Source organism: Clytia hemisphaerica, unplaced genomic scaffold (genome assembly GCF_902728285.1).
Source record: "Clytia hemisphaerica strain Z4C2 unplaced genomic scaffold, Clytia hemisphaerica genome assembly, whole genome shotgun sequence".
Classification (NCBI taxonomy): domain Eukaryota; kingdom Metazoa; phylum Cnidaria; class Hydrozoa; order Leptothecata; family Clytiidae; genus Clytia; species Clytia hemisphaerica.
In genome coordinates, this window is record NW_027103417.1 from 803814 (window position 1) to 826378 (window position 22565).

The following is a 22565-nucleotide window of genomic DNA, read 5'->3' on the forward strand; positions in this document are numbered from 1 at the left end:
TCTCCGGATAAGACTAGGAGTTATCAACCGCCTAGGGTTGGAAACACGTCAATTATAACTTGCTTTGAATTTCGCTCGAAACTCATGGCTGGTTGAATAAGTAATAAGAAAATTGGGCATTTAAATTAAACATGGCTATTGTAAGTGACTTTTGGAGGATGTATATTAATTCATTATCATTTGACCATGTAAATCTTTCAAATATATTTGCCACAGAAAGGGAAACTACCAGGTCTTTATATCATGGGTGTGGTTTGAGAAAGTGCAAAGGAATGTCTTTGAAATACGTAATGTTTTGAAAAATGTCATGTGTCTAGATTCTTATCATACAGTTACTATATATTATTTACAATACCGAAAAATAAGGAGAATCATATATACAAAAGAAAATTTTGGGAAAAATTAAAAGGAAATAAAATAATTTGTCAGAATGAAATAATTTTACAAGCAAATAAAAATAACCTTTACAATTGTGTATATGCATTCATACCTTAGTAGAACAAAATTATAATTGAAAGTTCTTTAAAAGTAATCTTTCAGTTTTCCTCATTTTCAACTCGGCTATAAGTCTTTTTTTCGAATTGCATTTATTGTATCTCAAAGAGTTTTTAGTCCAATGACAATGAATTTCTGATGGATTCTTTTTGTCTGGTATTTGATGACAAGATTTATGTTTTATGATACATTCATCCAATGGTTGATCCCAAGCGACATTCCATTTGCATCCATGGTCTTGATCACAGTAACCACCGACACACATTGTCACTGGACATCTGCAGTCATAGTGCCCTTTAATACCATGTTTGACTGTCTTAGATAAGGTGTGAAGTTCTTTCACAAAACTGCAATGTGTAATTTGTAGTTGTTTAGCAACGATGCGACCCATAATCAAATATTTTTGACCTTTTTTAAGATTGAACTTACAAACTGCACCGCTTTGTGATAAATAGACTGGAATTTTCATTAAGAATGAATCTTTAATACCAACAACTTCAGATATTTTCTCGAATCCTTTGTGAACTCTGCTAACCAAAACATCATAATAGACAATCTGTAAAGGTGGCATTTTCATCGACTTTGTGATTTCTGTTTCCATCAACTTCTCGTGACGATCCGATATGATTGTTCCTTTCATGACTGGAATAGGAAAGAAAAATCATAAGACCTTTGTTTATCGATTATAAAGTTTTGTTGGTCAAAAGGTTAAGGAAGACTGGGAAAGGAAGGCTGGGTATGTGTGTACCTTAAGAGGCTTAAGTGTCAGGTTTCACACCTTCGAGTTTCAGATTACAAAAACGAAACATGAAAATCAAGAAAGCTTACCAAAATTTGCTTGGCAAAAAGCCGTTTGTGGATGTAACGGTAAACATTTGCAAGTCTCCTCAACTCCACCCAATACGAAAGTTCTGAACGATAAAAGTAACAGAACTGAAATGGGAATCATTTTTCCTGTATAAGTCAAACTATAGCTTTATGGATAATTCCAGCGCAACAATATCCTTTTAATCTTTCTTTACCGCCGACAAACTGTTTGAATGGGTAAACTAAACTGACTTGTTTCAATCTAAATGACGGTCTATTTATACTAATTTACATGCCTGTCAAATCATCAGAATCATTGTTATATACTTGAGTAATTGACGTAAACGTGACTTATATAAAAATGTTGACATTCTACTCTCCCCCTCCATCCTTCTATCACCCTCCTTTAAAAAGCAAACTACCTAGAAATATGTTTGTTGTATAGGGTGTATCACAATAAAGTACACGTTTTTTTATAAGAACAAACTATATAAGAACATAAGGCTTTACCAGCCAAAGTATTAAGAACAGGTTAAGAACATTTTTATGCTTAAAACTCAAAAAGCTAAGAACATCCGAAGGCGAGGGGCAAATCACTCGAAAAATGGTGTACGAGATTTATGATTTATTTTTGGTGGTCAAAATAGGCTTTTTTATTACCACTTACTTAATGACTTAAATCCATTATCCTGTTCTTTATCATTATTATAACCTTAGAATAATTTTTTTTGCCCTAAATATTTTTCAAACTTTTTTCCAAAAAAAATCAAAAAAATTTTTGAAAAAAAAGTCATCACGTGACCGAAAAATACGTCATCAAAATTTAAACGAAAATTTGAAGTTGGTACCATGCTTAAAGCAACATTTCCAAACGATAGATCATGACGAGTAGTGCTTAAAAATGGGGTCACTTTTAACTTCAGCTTTCGTTAAATTCAAGAAATTTAGAATTAAAGGTATGACCTTATATGGTAAAAAAACGAATTGCAGAGTTTAAACTGTATGTTCCCGATATGCTTTAAAGCTGAAAATTGAGATGAAGGAAGTTATGGTTAAAAGAAAATTTTCTATCTTGAGACTTACTCAATGAAGGCCTTCAATTTTCTGCTAGGTCTGATTTTTTACCAAAGACGGAACTGGGCACTGCAATGGCTGATCGAGAGCTGTGGAGGGAGGGTTATTGTTTGTTTCCGACCTAGGTCCATTCGGACCTAGGTCGAAGGATGATGATGATGACCAAAGACGGGGGTAAAAATGAGGTTTTCCCGATTTTCAAAATCGGGAAATCGGGAAATCCAAAAATTCTAAAGACAAAAATTTTTCTTTTATTATTTGAATTTACCTACCAAGTTTGAAGGCATTTTGACGATTCTACAAGGCTCTGTAAACCTAAACATAACCTCACATGCTTAGTCTATGTGGGCACAATACAGTTACTTTTTACCACCGTGCTTATGATTTATTTTTGATTTATTTTTGATTTATGATTGATTCATGATTTATTTTCGATTTATGATTTATTTTTGATTTATTTTTGATTCATGATTTATTTATGATTTATTTTTTATTTATGATTTATTTTTGATTTATTTTTGATTTATGATTTATTTATGATTTATTTTTGAATTATTTTTGATTCATCTCTAATTTATTAATAGGAGTAATTTTATGGAAATTTTGTTTCAAATTATAACGAACTGATAATCAAAATCATTGTCAAAAAATTAAAAAAAGTTGAAAAGTCAATTTTTCATCGGAAAATGTTTTATTTATTTTTTATTTATTTATGATTTATTCATGATTTATTTTTGATTTATTGATTTATTTCTGATTTATTTTTAATTTATGATTTATTTTTGATTTATTTTAGTAATTTGCCCCTCGTCCGAAGGCTTCAAAAATTTTAGATGATCTTATAAAAAAACGTGTATGCTGAAAAATAAGGCCATTTTTTGAAAGAAGTACTGAACCATTCAGCTTAGTTTTTAGGTTAGCTTAAAACAGACCTACTAAGCTTTTTGTGATTAATAATTTACTTCAAACAGCTTTTTTGTTTTTTTTTGTTAAGTACACAAGGGTTTCGACATTGGAGATCAATTAAGTTCTTCCAGAAAAAGGTAACTCAAGACTTTCATCATCTAAAAGCGTAAGAAGTGTAAAAGAAATATTGTATTCTTTCCACTGCTGAAAAAAATTACATTCATCCAGCATTTCATTAATGGGAAATTAGACTTAAAAGCTCGTTACAAGTTGACCATGAAATTGGCAAATTTCATTAAAGTGACAAAAAAAGAAAGCTGTCAATCAAAATCTCAAACTTTTTTATCTCGACCTTGTTGTACTTGAAGCTTCGTATTTCTATGACAAAGACTCCCTTCAGAATGGACTTTTCACCGTAAAAAGCTAAATAAATGTGCCTTCAGTTGATTTAAAAATTCAAGTTGAAGAAAATCGGAAATCCTCAGCTGTTTTTACCCGATTCAAAAAAGCCGAATTACAAACAAAATGAGTCATTATGTCGATCGAAATTTTCATATTTTCATAAAAAAATAAAAGTGAGTTACAAAATTAAAATTAAGAATAAATTAATCCTGCCAGGATTTATGAAAACAACATAATTTTTCAAAAATTATACATCATAACTCAGTTTTTTCTTTAACTCGGTTTTTAAAATGATTTAACTAGGTGAAAATGATTCGGGATTACAAAGGCTACCTTTTTCACTATCACAAATTATTTTTGAATCGAGTTTAAAAGTTTCTTAACCTAAAAGCTGTAAAGAGAATTACCCAGGTGGCACATAATTATTTTATCAGACAGTCCTTGTAAAATAATTTCCCATTAAGAGGATTACCTCGTTTTCAAATTCACAGTGCACCTGAATTTATGTAAGTGTAAAATAAACTTTGATTGCTGTCAGTTCATCAATATCCATTCGTGATCGAGCAAAGTCTTTGGTGTACGTAACTCCGGGGGGGTCCTTAGGTAAAAATAGGTGCTTGTTATGTACGGACTTTAAGGGTTGATTTTTTTAGTCTCTCTGTTACATGAACAACAAATAGCCAAAACAGTCTTTTCCCATTTTTAGGTTTTTTGAATGGGTAAGAAACTATGAATGTTCAAAAAATTTATGAGGTCTTTATTAGGTCCGGTTCGGAACATACCCGTCATTTTCCAACCCTACAATCGGCGCCGAAATATTTTGCACAAAAGGGGAATTTCCTCAAACTTTAAAACCTCAAGTGATTATTAAGCGCGGTTAGAAAGTAGAGTTTTAACTCCGAGTTTTAACATTAGTCTTACGGCTTGTGACCATAGGATCTCAGGATCTGAAATCTCAAAAATGTTCCAATATGGTTGAGAACATAGCCTGGAAGCCACTTCATCCCTCCCAAATCGAAAAATCCCCTGAAACAAAGTGGAAGTACTGAAATTGCAATTCTTGCCCGAGCTTTAAATTCTGAAAAACGTTAAAATACCCAAAATTGCCAATATATTTCAGCACGGATTGTACCGGGTGCGCCACAAAAAAGTTTGAAACTGATTTTCTCAAAGTCTAAAATTTTAAAAATAACCAATCCTTTTCATTGGAAAGAAGAAAAATAAACTTAAATTTTGATGGGTCATTTATTAAATTCGATTCACTAGATCAAAGGTTATGCTCATTTGAATAAAAAAGTTACTTTCGGAAAGGGCTCAAAAATTTTAAAAATCGACTTATCAAATTAAGGGCTCTGACCATAGTCGGAAAATTGATTTTAGTATCTGAACATGAAAGTTATGTTTTAGATTCTTTAACACTTTTAACAAAGAATTGCCTTTATAAATTGCTTTTTAATCAAATCCCTTAAGAGTAATTAAGAACTTAATTGCAAAAATGACGTTATGAACTTTAAAAAGACGTTAATAATATGTTGCATCACCTTCTTTTATAAAAAGTGCTAAGTTTTAATGGGTAATTAACCTTTTTGTTTAGAAGTTTTTTCAAACTGTCCGCAAAGAATTGAACTATTTTAGATTTTGCGGGAAATTTTTCTAAAAAGATGTGTCAAAAGTTATGACTGTTTTTTTAAGCAAAATCCAGATGTAAAATTGATGAAAATCCACTATTTTGAAGATTTTGAGACAAAGAAGCATTTACAAAAATTTTCCGCAAAAATTTTTATTGTTCGGTAAAAGATAAACCATCTACTGCGAAAAATTTTTCAAAATGTTTTTTCTTCGCCGAAACTAAGCTCGTCAAAGTTGAAGTACTCTTCCTCGCAAAAGTCTTCAAAAGTTCTTCATTTTCTTCTTCATCACATTTTTTCAATGTAATTTTTGAATTTTCAGATTCAGGAATAGTTTGTCTAACAGAAAATGTATAACATGCCATAGTTTTGTTGGTTACATCAGTCAGAAAACACATTTTAAACACGGCAATTATGAAAAATTCACTATGGTCAGAGCCCTTAAACAGCAGTATATAATTACATGATACATCAGTACTCTCGTTGCAGTCATTAAAAATGATAATTAGTTGTCTAAATGACCTTTTGTTATATAAAGAAAGGTTGAATCTCAATGAAAAGAAGAAAATTCGTCGAAAAAGGCCAAAAAATCTAATAAAATTCATAAAAATACATGAAATATGGGTTTCGAGGTAGATCCAGCCTTACATGGACTTTATCCAGTCTAGAATAAAAAAATCTGAGGAAAATTCCGGTAAAAATAAATTAAATTGATTTTGATGAAGATTTAAAATCTATTCAACCCTTCAATTTCAAAATTTATGTGTTAAGTTACTCAAAAATGCTCTTAATCATGTAAAGGCTATTGCAATTGCCAAATTTTAAAAATAAAAATTTTGATAGGTAAATTTTTAACGTTTTCGAGCACTTTTTGAAAGTAACTTTTTTATTCAATTGAGCATAACTTTTGATCTAATGAACCAAATTTTATAAATGACCTATCAAAATTTAAGTTTATCTTTCTTCATTCCAATGGAAAAGGATTGGTTATTTCTAAATTTTTAGACTTCGAGAAAATTCACTTTAAAGAGAAAAACTTTTTTGTGGCGCACCCGGTAGTATTCCACGGGTCGTAACTTCTCTAAGCTTTGTTTTTTCCGCATCTCACTCTACCATCTTTCTCCTAGGAATAACATCATTTTCAGAATTTCTATCACTGCACCGCCCCCTCCCCAAGGTGATTTAACTTGTGCATAAACCCTCCAACAAAAGCAGTATAATAGGTACGTACATTGTTGTTGAGATTTTATTCAGTTCAGAAATTTGTTCCAACCCAGCTGCAAAATTTAGATCCAGTGATGGAAAACCAGAGCGCTCATCCTCATTTTCCTTGCTTGTGTAGCGAAGGGGTAAGCTCCCAGTAAAATTTAATTCACAACTTGTTTAGCTTAATAGAAAACTAAGGTTTTTATTGAAATGTTAAATGCTATATTAGATAACATAGCAAGCATAACAATGAATTCATGATTTTCATAACGTAATGTAAGGGTTTTAGCCAGTAGTGGCAAATTTTATGCAACTTTTGTCTAGTTTGAATTTGCCACTACTGGCGACAACCGGGCTATTTCCGTAGAAAACATTACGTTATATAAGGGACTGACAATGAATTCATGATTTTCATAACGTAATGTTTTCTACGGAAATAGCCCGGTTTTAGCCAGTAGTGGCAAATGTTATGCAACTTTTGTCTAGTTTGAATTTGCCACTACTGGCTAAAACCAGGCTATTTCCGTAGAAAACCTTACGTTATGAAAATCATGAATTCATTGTCAGTCTCCGGGTTGGCTATGAAAGAAAAAATTCGCCGGGTTTGAATTGGGCTTTTCCAGAAAAAAACCATATACCCCCTGTTGAGGAGGTCCATTTCCGTTCCAAGGGGGTAAGATTTGATATGTGGCGGAATTCCATAGGGAGATACAAAAATCTGTCAAAAATAACTGGAATTCCATGGGGGTAGCCTTTTAAATCCTACTAAAATTCATGATTCCAGAGGGGTTTAAGCCTGAAATTGCCTGGAATTCCAGGGGGTTGCAGCATTTCCAGCCACAAAATGATGGACCTCCTCAACAGGGGGTATACGGTTTTTTTCTGGAAAAGCACATTTGAGATCTGAGAAAAAAACTCAAAGGCTGCTGGCATTCACTAACAGAAAATAACATCTCAAAATGTTCGAGGCCGACTGGATATAAAATGGCTGAGTCCAAAAGAAAATCACAACCTAAGAGTCAGAAAAAATAAAAATAAAATCAATTTTTTTAAGAGGTCTGATCGTGCATAGTCACTAGAAATATATAGCAAAGGGGTAAGCTCCCAGTCAAATTTAATTCACAACTTGTTTAGTTTAATAGAAAACTAAGGTTTTTATTGAAATGTTAAATGCTATATTAGATAACATAGGAAGCATAACAATGAATTCATGATTTTCACAACGTAATGTAAGGGTTTTAGCCAGTAGTGGCAAATTTTATGCAACTTTTGTCTAGTTTGAATTTGTCAGTCTCCGGGTTGGCTATGAAAGAAAAAATTCGCCGGGTTTGAATTTGAGATCTGAGAAAAAAACTCAAAGGCTGCTGGCATTCACTAACAGAAAATAACATCTCAAAATGTTCGAGGCCAACTGGATATAAAATGGCCAAAAGAAAATCACAACCTAAGAGTCAGAAAAAATAAAAATAAAATCAATTTTTTTAAGAGGTCTGATCGTGCATAGTCACTAGAAATATATGAATATTATATAGTATTCAATTGACATTGGATCGTGTAAATGTAAATGTCCTTCGGAGAATCGACGGTCAGGGAAAAATCCATTGAGGAACTATCTGGCTACCGTTAGTATAACCTACCATGTTCCATTTGGATTATGGTTTATTACAAGCACTTAATTTTGAAAAGAAAAGCAGGAATGTTTGCACTTTTTAAACAACAATTATCAAGATGGAACTGGACCGTGAGTTGGTCCAATATTAATACAATACCCCTTTCTACACCCAATATCTTAGGAAATTGGACAAAAATTCTCACGAAATGAACAAAAGGAAAGGTTGATTAAGACCCTCTTAATAAATAAAGAGTCCATCAAAATTACAGACTTACGAACTTTTTTTACGTATAATTTTATGTGCATGTGAGCAAAAAAAAGTTTAACTTTTTACATAATTTGTTATCGGTGGTGCATACACGTGACACCTGGAGAAGCGTCATAGATGATATAATGAAATGAAGTACAAGCCTTATGTTTTATAATCATCAATGCCGATTTGCATAATTAATTTGTTGTCTCGTGTCAATTTCAGAGTGTCAGGCGTGACCTCCGTTAAAAATGTAATACAATGTTCTTGCTTTATACACCTGATCTTAAATCTACTTAAAATCAGATTCTAGTATTTTTCCTGTCAATCAAAAGTTTTTCGTTATTGATTGCTTTTGGGAATAACGTAGGAAATCTGACGCATAAGATAAAATTGAGCTTACGAAACATAGCGTAACTTACATATGTGCATGAATTAATTTCTCCTTTTGACATGTGAAAGTTAATTTATTCTTTATGAACGATGGAAAACACAGGCCGAAATTGGAATGTCAAAATGTCCTCGTGATCCGCACTAATTTATTAAGCAGGTTAAATAAAACAGGATTTTTCATGTTATAAATTATTCCAGAAATTTCTTGAAATGTTTCGTCTTGATACTGTGCCACCTCAAAGGTTTATTCTCGCTCAAGCGTTAACACTGGTACCCAATATATCCAATTATACCCCAAAAAAATTAACATCAAAGAATGCACTTAAGGATTAAGAGTGCAAAATTCGGATCAATAATGACAGAATTTGACCAGAGATGGTATAAATCCATGGTCTAAATGATTTCAGAAGTTATCACAATTTTTGTTTACAAAAGATGCGTGAAAGGTTAATACGCTTTTTTTCTTTTGTAAGAACAATGTTGAGCCTGGAATTACTCAATTCCAAGCAATTTAGGGGTCAAAGTAGTAAATATTAGGTATAAATCCTAAAATAGTTTAATTTCAACCATAAAAACAGGATAAGAGCAGTTTGAGGATTAAAGTACACAAATACGAACATCCAACCCTCATAAAAAATTTACTGGTTCTTATAAAAGAATTGTAAGGACATAGAAAATAATCTAACTTGATAAGAAACTCATGCCAAAATATTGTGATGAAAATAGTCACGATAACATGATACAATTCAAAACGGAAGATCTCTTTTTAACAAAATTCATTTAAAATTTACTTTACTTAGTACTAACCGTGAGAAAACCTCTCAATTATAGAGGGCTCTTAATTTTGTTACGTACAGTTAAGTCAATGATTTTGGCCTGACTAGTTTAAACAGTGTCACAGTGCAGTGTAGATGCTGAAGTGTGTAAATTTTTAAAAATATTACGTGAAAAGTGAACTTTTGAAGTGCGACACACATTCTTAGGTAATTTGAAAACGACCAATATACAGACAAGACTGACTTTATATTTTCCAGGCTCACTCAAGGGAGGTGGATAAAGCAGTAAAGGCAGGCCATTTGAAAAGGTTTGAACCATCTCTCCGTTTTTAGGGTGGGTTTTAGAAAAAAGTATCAGCTTCTGCATCTAGCTTCACTTTCCTCGTCAGACAGTAAAACCAGATCCCCTCCTCCTAGGATCTTAGCGTATTGCGTAGACAAAGGACAAACTACATTGCTTTATTTTTTTTCCTTATTAAGTGTTTTATGAGAAACTTTAGTGCGGTTTTCTCACGCAGCTGATTACGCCAAAGAACACAGTTGTTTGCTCTACAAACAAGACAAAAAATAGAAAAGAGAACGGTAAAGTGGGGGTGTGAATTGACAAATGATCAAAATATTTCCCATCCTGTATCATCAAAACCGAAAATCGAGCTAGAAGAAGAGGAGTGGCTATTAAAATTTCTTCTAATATTTCAAACAGAAGCCGCAAAGATGGGGATAAATATTCCCTCCAGTATGAATTCCTAAATGAAAATGACTCTTCAATGAAAAAATTCCTTATTCCTCTAGAAATAAAGTTATTTTTTTGTTGGCCGCGTCGGAAGCTACAGTATACTCCCGGCTTTATCTGACACCTGAAATATAGAAATTTTCTACTGACACGTAGACTAGAGGCTGCTTCTCACGCAGTTGACACAGACCTCATCTCATTTTCACTTTCATTTTCATACCTCGTGAAGCACGAAGAATGCAAAAGTAGGCAGACCCGAAGGAGAAGAAGAAGGAGGAGGAGACGAACCGCTTTAACCAATATTTATTTTCTAAAAAAGGTCACTTAAGCTCGCTTCACGTCTGTTAAAATAATATGAGATGAAGCCCTTCACATACTTTTAGTACTCTATCATTAGATTTTTGCATTAATGTTATTACTGCTTACAAATCAGGCAAACAAATAAGTTATCAAGCATCAAGAAATTTCAAAAAAGAGCACGTATTCGAAAACAAACTTGAATATTACAAGTGGCATTTACTTTTCCAAGTGTAAACTCAGTGATGTATCTACAGGGGATTCAGAATTGATAAAGGAGAGTTTTCATTTCCTTACTTATGGAGCATACTCTCTAAAACGATGTTCTCCTTATTGGCGATCTCGTTTCCAATCAGATTGTAAGTCGGTGTCAAAAAACTTCTTTAGGAAACACACCTTTCTCTCACAGCCCCGGTTGAATCTTTTCCCACAGCGGGGATAAGGATGCCTATCGAAATCCCAACAGGAATAGAAATTCTTTTTGTCTAAGCCCAAAAATCCAGTGGGATAGTTTTGGATTGCAACCTTTTTCCCAATTGAATTTCGAATTGAGATGATACCAATTGATACCAATGATATCAATTTTCCGGTGGGGCTAAAATTCGAGGGTATTTTTTGGCCCTCGAGTCGAGCGAATCTGCTGTAATTTAAAGTTAAGAAGTAAAATAATTACTAAAATTGCGAAAGAAAAATCAAATAATAATGCCTGCATTGTTTTACACAGTTCAACAACTTATAGCAGGGGGGCTAATCTTTAGGACACGTGACAAAAATTTCCAAAAAGCTGACGGAAAAATTATATTATAACCAGATGTCATTTTTTAGTAGGTATGGTAATATCATTATTGCCCCCGCAGGAGCGTAGCGACGAGGAGGCACTCATAGCTTCACGCATAGATATTGGACTGGAATCTCGAAATTTTGTTGTTTGTTGTCGCGCAAGCATCCCCGTAGTTAGTCTCTTCCGTAAAATATTCGGTTTTTTTCCGGGACGGTTGTATAAATATTTTCATATTACGTTATTATATGCTATTACCATTATTACATATTACATGTTATTAGTTTTGATTTACCACTGAAAAGCGAGTGTTATAAATGCAAATTATAATAGGTGTATGATATAACACAAACTACAATATTACTTGTGCAAATCAAAACAAACAAAATGGCAGACTGGTTATAATGATGAGCTGATTCATTAACTGGAAAAAGTGTTTGGTATGTCAAATTTAGTTTCTGTCTTTGAAACTGAATACTAACTACTGTAATTTAGTCAGAAGTTCACTTCAGCAATGATTTGAATTCTTTTTCCGGAATCTTTAAAGAAATTCGCTCAATTTTTCAAATGTACAGTTGATATTTTTGTTCAAATTCTAATTTATTTTTGTCTGTTATTTTATTAATAACTACCTTTATTGTTTATAGGGCTTCTTGAGCTTTAAATACCATCATATTGCCGTAACTCGAGAAAGTCCTTCTTAACTTAGTAAAACAAGATACCGGCAAAGTACAAAAAAGTTGAATGATGTACGCATATGTAAAGTTGAATCCAAACGTGGTTGAATGAATGTTGAATGTCAATCAATGTAAACAAACTTTTTCTTTTGGTTTTCAAAATAATTTACCTCACTTAGAGTGTTTTTACTGTCCTTTCAGTGTGGTAAATCTATTTCAAAAACCTGAAAAAAGTTTGTTTACTCGTTTAACTTTACATACGCACGTTCAACTTTTTCATGCAGTTGTGATAGCATAAATAACTTACGCTCCAGTGGTTTGGTGAAATAGCTCCAATTCTGGCTTTCCAAGTTAGGAGAGACCTTCCCGAAGGCATTTAACAGTGGTTAGACTAGGTACACAGGCAGTCATACAGAAACACCATAAAGTGAAAGTATATAGCTAGCTATAAACTCAAAAAGTCTAGCTTCCTGAAGGCACGTCTCTTCATTGTCTGCGCTGCGATCATCTTAATGCATTCAATCCTTTCAGCTTGGAGAAAAGATTGCATCATGAAAAAGTACTATGCACTTGAAAAGAAATTTAGGCGCATTTTAACTTTTCTCGACTGTACGTCTGAATGAAGCACAATGGCATTCCTTTATTTTTCTTTTGACCAACAACATAGAAGATTTTGCTTGAGAAGTGCAATCACAGCGTACGCAAGTGGAGCCCGGGCCTTAACTAGGATTGGTTTCTATTTCACCCAATTTAAGATGGCGCAGAACTTTTTGATAGATTTTATACGCAGTATCCTCTTGACTATTGTTTATTAGGCAAAGTAGCAACAGAGAAATGTTGAAATATAGCAGCCAATAAAAAAAAGATATTTCTGATCGGTTACCTTGTGGATTTATTCACTGCTATGTCTATATATTTTGCCTACAGTACAATCTAAGATATCTGCGACATTATCAGAAAAGGTCTATTTAGTAAATAATAATCGTGACATATATCGTTATAAGAAAGAAACTAGGAGAAAAAGCAAACAAACAGGAGATGTGAAAATGAGTAAGATAATGATACCATAATTTTTTTAATAAATCTTTGAGAGGCTTTTCCAGGTATTTTATTAATGGAATATAATACTAGTAAATCAATCAATCAATCAACCAATAATTAAATCAATCAATTATTTGTGATTATTTTTATTATTTTTTGTTATTTTTTTATTTCACATGATCTTTCTGTGGGGGCATTTAGTTAAAGCTATGACTAGTCTAATCAATGCAACTTTTGTTTAACTGAGTGATGATTTTCAGACATCTGCTTACAGACCTAGTAGAATTCTTTCCTAGCCAGCGGAGGTAAAAATGACGGTCTAAAAAAGTGTTACTATGGTTAAACAATTCGTTAAAAACTTCATCACAAGTGCTTGAGTCGGTTAGACCCTTTAACCCTATTCTGCCCAGGGGGGGGCTGTTTCTGTTCGGAGGTCAAATTATTGGTAAAAGCTCCTGAAATAATTTGACACCTAAAAATTTTCACACCTTCAGCATGATGACATTTCTGACAGTAAGGTGTCACAAAAATTGACACTTTTCCAATGGAAATTTATTTTTTTATGTCTAATATATCGTTTAAACCGTAATTAATTATTGAATATTTAGGATAAAATAAGCATTTTAAACTCGTGCAACTTTTTTCTAAAGCCTTTGTTAGAATACAATAGCTATTTATAAGAACAAAGGAAATTTTTGGTTTTTGCTCACTCATGATGAGTGACGTCATCAAAAATTGTTTTTGTTAAAAGTTGCCTTATGTGACAAGGATCTTGTGTGCCAAATTTCATCCAAAAAAACCCACTAGATCAAAAGTTAAGAGTGGTACAGGAAAATCCCCCCCCCCCCTAATTCTGAACCACCCCTAAAAGCCTAGGTTGAATAGGGCTAAGTACCAATGACGAGTATACTAGACATGGGCTATATAGGAGGGCAAAGCCCTCCTGTAATGTCCAGTTTGAGTTAGAAATCGTCATTTTTAGTCCAACTTGTAGGAATTGGATTGGGTTTCATGGTCAAGGAAAAAAAATCAAAAGTGAGTTTTTCCAGCGAGATTTTATGAACGAGCTTCTATTTTCTAAGATTCTAACTCTTTCTAGATCTGGAGATAAGCCTTTAAATTTTGAACTAGTCATTTTCTTTAAAAAACTTAGAAAAAATGAACGTGGTACTTAAAGGGTTTAAAGAATTAATACAACACAGTTTTAAAAGTTATTTTTATTTCCAAATTCATTGATGACAATAATCTAAACTTTTTAATAAAATTTATTTTAGAAAAATTAAAGATTGTATAACCATGGGAGCCTTTTATATTCAACCAAGTGCATTCAAATTGCTCAAAATCTTTTATTGACTTCAATTGATTCGACCCCCTCCCCACCAGTGGTACCTCTCATCAAGCCATCACGGCAATTTTACTTATCATCACGAACAAGAAGATTGCCAAAATTAGTTCACAGCGTAAAAAATAGCAAAAAATAGCCCAAATCACGAATCACGCCTAAATATTTTGCCATATCTAACTTTGTAACGCCGTAACGTATTTAGTCTTTGAATTCCGAGTCTTAAAAAATCGAAGTTAAAACTCTATTTTAACTCTTTGATTTCCAGAAGTAAGCTCGAGCATTTATTTCATAGATGATCACATTCCGACCGATACTGGTTTTCTTTATGTGTGATAAACCTTGGCCATTTCACATCACTGATTCAATGAATCAAACACAATTCTCAATCAGATCCATCCAAAGCTCTGCGGCTAAACTCACCGTTAGGTATTTGTTTATCAAATTTGAAAGTGTTTAGAAAAACTAGCCTCCTTTCTTTGCTCAACAAAATATAGATACAAACATCGATAAGTGCGTTGAAAGAACCGAAAACTTGCGCATAAGTTATGGCCGGTTCTCCGCTACCCAGTTCATAGTCATATATAAATAACACGATATGGAAAGGTACCCAGAATGCAATATATGAACATGAGATGAAAGTGCAAATTAATAGAGACCTCATCTGTTTTTTCTTCATACTGGATAGCTCCTTGGATCGCTCCATACTTTGGCGCCTATAAACGGTAGTCGCAGCAATCTGTCTGAGTTGTTTACGAACAGTTGTGTAGACTTTGATGTTCCCCAACGCAACAACGAAAGCTCCGAAGAAAACAACTGATGACATTGGTTTGAAAATGAACGGGAATACAGCTAACGTGCTGACGTAAGCAAAACAAATGATAAGGGGAGCGATAATACAGAATAACGTTGCTTTTCTACCAAGTGTATTATACCAAAATGGATAATGGATGGCCAGTGTTTTGTCAAAAGATAACGACAGTGTGTAAAGAAGTTCCAATACTATAGCAATAGCTGTTAGACCTGATAAAATTTTGTAAACTATATTTGAAGGTTCAGATTTTGAAATTTCATAATGTATAGCATAAGAATCAGTAACAGTTCGTATAATTCCAAACAACATATGTGAAATCAGTAGACATAGTAAAATGATTTGATCTCTGGTTAAACCTTTTCCGTTGATGTCTAGTTTACGTGATTTTCGAATCTTCAGAACGAATGAAATTCCAAGTAGGTTTAGTAGAAAGATGAAAGACTTTTGTACAAAATCTAAAGCGTGATGTACCAATGACATTGTAGTAGTTAGTTCGTTTTTACAAATCAAAGCTTTTACTCAAAGATTCTCAACTATAAAAATATTAAAATTAGTGAAGGCCGGAGTTTCATTTTTACACCTTTCACATATTGAAAATATTCATTAGAAAAATTTAATCAAATTCCTAATTTTAATATTTTTAAAATTCAATAGAGTAAACAAGTAGGCAGGTGTTTTGGAAGTCTGATACCCAGGTTTGAAAACACTATGTAGCAATTTAATTATTCCAAAAGAATTTCTCCAGTTCTATGAATAGGTTAATTCTTGTTCCTCGAAATAAGGCTACGCATTGTTTTTATAAGAGCGTCTAATCTTTTTTTGAGTTTTAAATCTATAAAAAAGTTCTCAACAGGTTGTCATTTTTATCATTTAGTGAGTATTTTTGTCCAATTTTCCTAAGAAATCAGGTGTTTGAGAGTATATTTTCAGGCCATTGAAGCCTCATGTGTGTATGGTTGCCCATTTATGGGGTAATATGGACCCCAGTGTAATGGTTGCATAATTCGTTTGTTGCCAACGTCGGTTTTCCATCATCATCGATTAGATAAGTATATTCCATTTGGATTCGATCAGATCAATTTTACTGGCATTAACAGCAGCCCATAGCAAATCACATTTTCTCATTTTCGCTTGACACTTATTTAAAAGAGAACACACCTTCGGTACTAATCGCAGCTGATTGGATCGGTTTTATATTGACTTCTTTACTCCCTTTAAAATAACATCCTTTGATACCACTATTGGAAGTGCACTCCCGGTCATAAATCCAAAGCGCCCACAAGGGGGCCGCAAGTCAGAAATTCATTATCAAATGTATTGTTAGTTAAGCTTTCAAATTCAAACGTCCCTCTTTGACATTATTGGATCGATTATTAGCATAATACTGGAATTCTTTGTTTTCAGTAGTTGTGGCAGATATCCAATAGATCCATGTCTTATGATCCAAGGTGTCGAAATTCTCCTCAAATATCACACAAGGGTAATATGTACGGAAATTAAAGCAGTCAGGCCTGCTGCCTGAATGATAGAAAGATGCCCAGCTGTAAAACTTCAAACTAATTCGCTGAAGACAGAATCAAGTAAAGCAGGGCTAAATTTGGAGGTTCTTGGATCACTCTTTGACCAAAGATGGTCAAACATCGGTCAAAATTTTAAAAAAGTGGATTTTTGTCAATTTTTGCATTTTTTTTACTTTTTGGCTTAAAATCTCGCTAAGAAAGATATATTTTTGATTTTTTTTCTTGCTTGACCATGAAACCTAATTCTATTCCTACGAGTTAGACGAAAAATGACGAATTCTAACTCAAACTAGGCATTACAGAGGGCTTCGTCCTCCTACATAGCCCATGTCTAGTATACTCGTCATTGGTAGTTAAAGGATTAACATTAATTTGACCTCCGAACAGAAACAGCCCCCTCCCCCCTAGTACGAATAGGGTTAACTACATTAACCTGATCAATATACCGTGTCCCTTTATTCGATTCACTACCCGCTGTGTTGTCAAAGATATCAAAAATTTGCATTGTAAGATTCCGAATTTCAGAATTGGATTGAAAATGGAATGAATTAATACAAAAGTTTCTTTTGTGGCTTGACCTTAAAAAGACTGGTAATAGAGAACGAAAAACACCCATAAGGAAAATTTCTACCCTGTCTATTTTTAATCTAGCGCATCTAGATGCTTACCCAATTTCATCCATCAAACAACTTTGGAAGTCTTCAGGCTACCTTAGATCTTTCTGGTATATGTAGTATCACACAAATTAGATTCTAGCTCGACTGAAGTTAGGGGGAGTCATTATAAACCACAGTCTAAATTTGCTAGGAAATATTAACTCTAGGGAGTCACACATTACTAAGACTACATTATAAGAACTGGGGAATCACAACCCAGCTGACACACAACGTTGTTTATCGACGTTTATCTAACGTCATATGGACGTTGTGAACGTTAGATAAACGTCGAAAAAACGTTGTGTGCCAACTAGGAATAATCTAGTTTATAATGACTGCATGACTCCACACAAGGAACTTGCTCCACATGAGGAGTTATAATTTTGGGGAGTTGAAATTAGCTGGAACACCGGAGCTACAGTTACAATTCCGGTTAAGGAACATTAAACTAGTCATAGCTTTCACTAAATGCCCCCACTGAAAGGTCATGCCATGCATTTATAAAGCTTTTAATGCTTTACAGATTTATAAAGCTTTTAATGCTTTAAAGATTTATAAAGCCAAAAGCTTTTAATTCTTTAAAGATTGAAACATAAAAAATAATCAGGAATAATTAATTGATTTGATTATTGATTGATTGATTGATTCTCTATTGCTACTTTGCCTAATAAACAATAGTCAAGAGGATACTGCGGATAAAATTTATCAAAAAGTTCTGCGCCATCTTAAATAGGGCGAAATAGAAACCAATCCTAGCTAAGGGGCCCGGACTCCACTCGCCTACGCTGTGATTGCACTTCTCAAGCAAAATCTTTTATGTTATTGGTCAAAAGAAAAATAAAGGAATGCCATTGTGGTCCATTCAGACGTACAGTCGAGAAAAGTAGATATGTGCCTAATTTTTTTTTTAAGTGCATAGTACTTTTTCATGATGCAATCTTCTCTCCAAGCTAAAAGGATTAAATCCATTAAGATTATCACAACGCAGACAATGAAGAGACGTGCCTTCAGGAAGCTAGACTTTTTGAGTTTATAGCTATATACTTTCACTTCATGGTGTTTCTGTATGACTGTCTGTGTGCCTAGTCTAACCACCGTTAAATGCCTTCGGGAAGGTCCCTCCCAACTTGGAAAGCCAGAATTGGAGCTATTTCACCAAACTACTGGAGCGCAAGTTATTACGTAGGCTATCGCAACAACTGAAAAAGTTGAATGTGCGCCTATGCAAACTTTTTTCAGGTTTTCCAAATAGATTTACCACACTGAACAAACAGTGAAAACACTCTAATGAGGTAAATCTATTTTGAAGACGAAAAAAAAAGTTTGTTTTCATATATGCATACATTCTACTTTTTTGTACTTTGCCGGTATCTTGTTTTACCAAGTTAAGAAAGACATTCCTGAGTTACGACCATATAATGGTCTTTAAAGCTCAAGAAGTTCTATAAACAATAAAGGTAGTTATTAATAAAATAACAGACAAAGATAAATTACAGTTTGAACAAAAATATCAACAAATGTACATTTGAAAACTTGAGCAAACTTCTTTAAAGATTCCAGAAAAAGAATGAAATCATTGCTGAAATGAACTTCTGACTAAATTACAGTATATATTCAGTTTTAAAGACAAGAAACAAAATTAGCCATACAAAACACTTTTTCCAGTCAAAGACGAAAGAATCAGCTCATCATCATAACCAGTCTGCCATTTTGTTTGTTTTGATTTGCAAAAGTAATATTGTAATTCGTGTTATGGTGTAGTTATATACTTTTTCTATAATTTGCATTTATAACACTCGCTTCAGCTTTTCAATGCTAAATCAAAACTAATGAAATGTAATATATAATAATGGCAATAGTATATAACGTAATATGAAAATATGTATAACATTTACCGCTGTATAATTTACCGCCATATTTTTGCGGAACACTTAATTGGCCGGAAATCAAATTACAAACAAAAACGCAAAGATTCGAGATTCCAGTCCAATATATATGCGTGAAGCTATGAGTGCCTCCTCGTCGCTGCGCTCCTGCGGGGGCAATAAGAAATCAAAGCGAATTCGAAGCCGCATTTATTCCACATTATTTATTTCATCAAACTTTTAAACTACGATTTTTTAGAATCGGGCTAATCACCGATGACTAATTTATACAGAAATGTGCCATGAAAATATCCTTTTAAGCATAATTTTCTATTGATTGCAAGACATTATTTCCCACCTCTTCTTTCATTCGGTATTGCTGTTGGCCAGTATGAAAGGAATTAGTTTACTTGTGGTCACCAATGGCATTGTGGGAAAATTTTTCTGGAGGGGCCAAAGTCAATTTTTTTTAAATGGCGCCCCCCCCCCCTCCAGTTTTCCAAAGTGGCGCCCCACGCACCAGTTTCAAAACTTTTACTAATTCCAGTGGCGGCCTGGCAGGGGGTGCAGGGTGTGCAGTGCGCCACCCAGAAAGACCTTAGAGGGGCGCCAAAAAAGCTTTTCAAGGGGGCGCCAAAATTCTTTTTGATGTTTGGTTGGGCGATTTTGCGCCCTTTGACACGTTTTTAGCGCCTTCTATAAGTGCAATGTAAATTTTTTCGCCTGCGACGCTTCGTTTTATTTTACGAATTTTTTCAAAACTACTATCAACATTTAATTGCAAAAAGTCAAAGCAAGAGAAGTGTTGTGTATCCACCAGGGGTTAAAGAGGATGCTAACCCGCAAAATGAGAGATTGATCGAAACTGCTCACTGTGGTTTTTGTGGTCTTATGCGAACTAACTTTCTCCTTTTTAGCCAGGCCGCTACTGTAATTCATTTGCTTAGGCATAATGAGGAAGGAAATATTTAGTGGATAAGAGGAGATATATCTTGATGAATGAAAAAGGGAAAAACAGGCCCCACCATGGTTGGGGCCGACTAGAAAATTTTTGAAAATCGACTGCCAAGATACCCTAAATCACTAAATAGAAATAGATAAATTTGACACTTGCTAGAGTGAAAAGAAACTAAAAGAAACATTGTGTAATACGAGCGAAGCGAAAATTGATGTTTTATAATTTCAATATTGTTGTCAGCAAATTGGTCTTGGGGCGCAGTTAGATTTTCATTTACTAATGCTATATTGTACGCAAAAAAAACTTGTAAATTAGCTAGATTGGAAAGAAGTTACCAATTAACTTTATTGTGAGCGAAGCGAGCAAAAAATAGCAAGCATTTTAAAATTATCTCAGTAAAATTGATCCTGGGGCGCAGTTTAAGGCGCATAAAGTATGATTTTTAAGATTGAGTTTAAAAAAATCTCTTTTGGCGCCCCATGCTCTTCGGCGCCCCTTCAAAAAAGCCCCCGGCCCCCCTGCCACAACGCCACTGTTGGTCACAAGCTGTATTTCAAAAAACAAAAACATATGATATCAACGATATGCTCACCACTCGCACATACTTGTTGCCTATTTTTTCCAAGATAATTATGGGTATTAAATACATTTGAAATGTACACAGTATGCTGATGAGGAATTACGTTGTCTGGCTATGGTGAAACTCGGTCGGTTAGTTCTTCTTCCGACAACATTTTCGTGTAACCAACATAAATCCAAAATAAACTATAGAATTCAAAATTGCATTGCTATTTTGCAACATAAAAAACCAAGTAGACTTTTTGTCATCCTTCACAAAACCATACAAAATTGGTACCGACATTGATAAGTAAAAGATAGTAGTTAAAAAACATATGACGACCGTCTTAGTTGCTTCTGTGTTACGGCAATTTGCGTTTCGTGAAATTCTAATTGCTATCAAGGTATAAACAATAATACAAGCTAGGCTGGAGATCGCCAAAGATATGTAAAGCACATACAGAGAAATATAATCCACCTTTTTTGCAAACCAGACATACAAACAAATACTGCCAGATAAAATCCCAATAAACCATAATGCAAAAATGAAATGCTTTATACGTTGTTTAGTAACTATCAAACGGTGTTTCAAGGGGTTCATTATAGCAAAACATTTATCCAATGTCATCCCTATAACGTTTAATCCAGATATACTAGCAATAGTCCAATGAACTTTATCGATGATTTCTTGCCATTTGATAAATGTGTCTTCACACTTAAAAAGATCTTCATTCTGATTGATCGTCATTGAGATAAGGGATGCTACACATGTTAACAAATCAGCTATTGATAGACTGATCAGAAAATTTTCCATATTTAGAATCTTCTTTTTACTTGCAATATAAAATATCTGCAAAGCGTTGATAGTAAGCCCCAAAGAACCAAGTGGAATCTCAAGATTGATGAGCATCTTTGTTAAGGTGACTTATCTGGTGGACAAGCTCCTGATACGTGGATGATTTTTTTTCTAATATGTGAACGTAGTTAAATAAAATCGCAAATCAACAGAAAGAGGATTTTTTTGTTTCTTACTAGAAGAGTTTCAGGTGTGATACATAGTACCCAACAAACAAAGTCTCTCTCCCTTATACAGGCGTCAGATGAACAAATTGGCTTCATGTAATCCAAGCTCAAAATTTTAGAAAAAATAAAACTACAGTAGACTCCCGATTATTCGAGGCTCCAGGGGGAATAAGAATTTACTTCGAATAATCGGGCATTTGAATAACTGAAGAATTCGTTTCCCACCAGATTCTCAACTTAACCTTTTTTTTTACCAGGGTTTATTTTACACCACCCTGGTACTATTTTGCTTCGAACTCCCTGAAAAATCTTAAAAGCGTCTTAAAATTACATAAAAGACTTTTAACAAAAACTTATCATGCATAAGTAATAGTTATCGCACGGTACAGAGTACAATATGGGATATATTTTTCGATTTTACATTTTTCATCATTTAGAAACATAGAATACTCTAAACGAGAAAAACATATCCAACATTGTAAGAGTAAAGTGTGATACACTGCGATCTCGTTTCGGAAGTTCAAATAGCTGTGAAAATGTTCTATAAAATTTATTCAAATGAGTCAGAATACGTTTTTAATTACATGCGTAGCGGGCTTGTTCGCCAGAAAAATATTCATGTCGTTGATGTTTCTTCCGATTATGAGCGGGCTGCCGAAGAATAAAACTCGAAATTCGGACCTTATCCAGATGAAAGTTTAACAAGAATAGAAAGATTAATAAAGAAAGAAGGTTGATTTTTATCCAATCAGAT

General features: G+C 33.7%; 2 protein-coding genes across 2 annotated transcripts; both read right to left on the bottom strand.

Moving 5' to 3' along the window:
• Nucleotides 1–293: 293 nt before the first annotated feature.
• LOC136797697 (tissue inhibitor of metalloproteinase-like) lies at nucleotides 294–6693 on the bottom strand. The gene is made up of 3 exons (XM_067054280.1): nucleotides 6544–6693; nucleotides 1324–1406; nucleotides 294–1137 (listed from the first exon to the last, which is right to left on the bottom strand). The coding sequence occupies exon 3, from the start codon at nucleotides 1133–1135 to the stop codon at nucleotides 506–508; it is 630 nt and encodes a 209-aa protein (XP_066910381.1). The 5' UTR covers nucleotides 1136–1137; nucleotides 1324–1406; nucleotides 6544–6693; the 3' UTR covers nucleotides 294–505.
• An 8109-nt stretch (nucleotides 6694–14802) lies between these two features.
• On the bottom strand, nucleotides 14803–15711 carry LOC136797636 (uncharacterized). Its single transcript, XM_067054221.1, has one exon. It carries the CDS (start codon nucleotides 15709–15711, stop codon nucleotides 14803–14805), a length of 909 nt encoding a protein of 302 aa, XP_066910322.1.
• Nucleotides 15712–22565: the final 6854 nt, after the last annotated feature.

Bases quoted from the DNA above. Each gene is read 5' to 3' on its own strand.
- LOC136797697 (XM_067054280.1), bottom strand. From the start codon at position 1,135: ATGAAAGGAACAATCATATCGGATCGTCACGAGAAGTTGATGGAAACA.
- LOC136797636 (XM_067054221.1), bottom strand. From the start codon at position 15,711: ATGTCATTGGTACATCACGCTTTAGATTTTGTACAAAAGTCTTTCATC.